This window comes from Phalaenopsis equestris, unplaced genomic scaffold (genome assembly GCF_001263595.1).
Source record: "Phalaenopsis equestris unplaced genomic scaffold, ASM126359v1 Scaffold000374, whole genome shotgun sequence".
In the NCBI taxonomy this organism is placed as follows: Eukaryota; Viridiplantae; Streptophyta; class Magnoliopsida; order Asparagales; family Orchidaceae; genus Phalaenopsis; species Phalaenopsis equestris.
The window spans coordinates 622,232-625,076 of NW_018164816.1; the positions used below are offsets into that span (position 1 = coordinate 622,232).

At 29.3% G+C, this 2,845-nt stretch overlaps 1 protein-coding gene across 1 annotated transcript; it reads right to left on the reverse strand.

Moving 5' to 3' along the window:
• Positions 1-1,788: 1,788 nt before the first annotated feature.
• On the reverse strand, positions 1,789-2,496 carry LOC110026517 (vacuolar iron transporter homolog 2-like). The gene is given in 1 exon segment (XM_020727483.1): positions 1,789-2,496. A coding segment is annotated over 1 exon segment (654 nt). The 5' UTR covers positions 2,443-2,496.
• Positions 2,497-2,845: the final 349 nt, after the last annotated feature.

Consider the following 2,845-nt stretch of genomic DNA (forward strand, 5'->3'; position numbering starts at 1 on the left):
ATATATATATATATATATATATATATATATCTGTGTGTGTGTGCGCGCGCGCTCTAAATTAACTATTTTTATGATTTTATATTAATTTAAGATGAGTTATAAAAGAGAGCTGAATGATGTAAGTTTTGGTATGCTCCAATTTCAAAAATATCTTCATATGCTTACTTTCCTAAAGTTTGAATTCATTAAACTTAAACTTTTTAAAAGTGGAGTAAAACACTTAATAAATAAGGGCAATTTTTATAAACTTGAATAAAAATCTTTTCAAAACAAAACCTAAGTAAAAATTTTTCAAAAGAAAACTTAGACAAGACCTTTTCAAAATATAAAATTTTCTAAAAACATAAATAAAACTTTCCCTAAGTAAAAATTTTTCTAAAGAAAACTTAAATAAAAAAATTTTCAAAATATAACTTATTTTCTTAAAAAACAAAATTTAATTAAATTTTCCTAAGTAAAATGTTTTCAAATGAAATTAGAACAATTTTTCCAAATATTAAGCTTAAGTAAAACTTTTCATAAGCAAACATTTTCAAAAGAAAACTCAAACAAAACACTTTCAAAATATAACTTTATCTAAAAACAAAACTTAAATAAAAGTTTTTCTAACTATATTTTTTTCAAAAGAAAACTTAAACAAAATCTTTTTAAAATTCAATATTTTTTAAATAATTTTTTTTTCAAACTAAAACATAAAAAAATTCTTTTGAGAAAGAAAAACTAAATAATTTTTTTTTCAAAATAAAACCAAGAGAAAACTTTACAAAAAAAAATCTTTTCAAAAGAAAACTTAAATAAAAAAATTTTCAAGCTAAAACTTAAATAAAACTCTTTTAAAATGTAATTTTTTCAAAATAAAAAACCTTCTCCAAAACTAAAAAATTTATGCAAAACTTCTAAAAAAAAAAAAAAAAAAGGAAAAAAACTTAAAGCAAAACTTAAAATATTTTCAAAATCAAAACCTAACTAAACTATTTCAAATTAAGGAAAACTTAAAAAAAAGCTTTTTCAAAATTAAACTTAAGTTAAAAACTTTTTAGAAACTTAAAAAAACCTAAAACATCCTAAAACTTTTTAGAACTTTATTCCAAAACCAAAACAAATTTAAATGATCTTTTTTTAAAATAAAAGAAAGATCCACTTTCTAATTTGAGAAATCTAAACAAAATCTTTTAAAAAACTAAAATAAATCTAAAACATTTTCAAAATTAAGTAAATCTTTTTCAAACTAAAACGAACCCTTGATGAGTTCATAAAATATATAGATTTTCATACAAATTTATATAAATTTACAAATCATCATCCTAAATAGCTAACTTATTTATGATACATGTACATATTTACATGTACTCTAACTATAAATGAATATGTTTTTATTCAAGAACATATGATTTATAAGCTTAATTCATGATCATATAATTCTTTAGAAATTTCATACTTATATATTTTTTTCTCTTAATTAATTTGCTTTATCATGTGTAAAAAATAAAACTTTTTTAAAAAATTAGCATATTTATGAAACTTAAGTGTGGAAAAATGTAAGCATTGAATTACACACACACATATATGAGAACTAGAGTAGTAAATTAACATATATATATATATATATATATATATATATATTAAATTCAATCTCAAGCTCGATCTCGATAATATTGATCCCTTTAAACAAACTAACTCTAACAAAGCAACATCATATATTCATTTGATACATTTATATAGCATGCACCAACTAATTAAACTTTATTCTCTCCTAAACTCCAAACAAAATAAAAAACATAAAGCCCTTTATGCAGAAGCAGAAACATTCATGTTAAAAGCAAGTCCTAAAAGCCTCAACACCCCATAAGTCACCAACATAGCAATCCACCCTCCAACCAATACTCTTCCGGCGGCCTTCCCCGCGGTGGCGCCGCCCATGAGCGCACCGGCAGCCCCTAATGAAGCCAATCCTATACTACTAACAAGCCAGACAACCGCCACCCTTTCCATCCACGACACAATAAACCCGCCGGCGAGCAGCGGTGGGACGCCGCCGGCTGCGAAAGAAATTGCAGAGGCAGCCGCGGGCTTTTATGGGGCTGGGGGGGATTGGTTTATTGAAAGTGCAGAGGCAGCCGCGGCTTTATATGGGCTTGGGAGGATTTGTTTAATTGGTTGTGCGGACTCGATGTCGTATTGGGCGTAGACGGAGACGAATTCACCGATGGACATGCTGAAGGAGCCGGCAAGGAGGCCGGCGAGGCCGGTGATAAGCATGGCGCGTGAAGATTGGTTGACGGCGCCAACACCAATCATGAGGGAGGAGATGGAGATGAGGCCGTCGTTGGCGCCGAGGACGGCGGCGCGGAGCCACTGGGAGCGGGAGGAGTGGATGTGGGTGGTGGTGGGAGGTGGAGAGTAGGTGGCGTGGACGGTGGATTGTAAGCAATTAGAATCCATGGATTAAACACACGCAGAGAGAAAGAGGGGAGAATTTGAGGATGAGAAGGTAAGTGGTGCTGCAGTATCTATTTATGAAGAAATTTTCAGGAACTAGAACTCTTCTACTGAAAGAACTTTTTTTTCCTTTATTTTTTTTTGGTAAATTGAGAAATTTTCTGATTCTAATTGTTTTTGTCTGTTACATTCCTTTGGGGGGTTTCAGCTTAGAGTAGATTCCTCCTTATATTTGTAAAATATTTAATGTTTTGAATGATATTAAATTAAGATGACTTTGATAAAAAAACATTTATTTTTTATGTATAGAATTATAACAATAAAATAATACAAATATAAGTATAAATATCAAATTTTTGGTGTGATAATTGTGTGCCGGTTTGGTCATATTAATGATAATAATGCA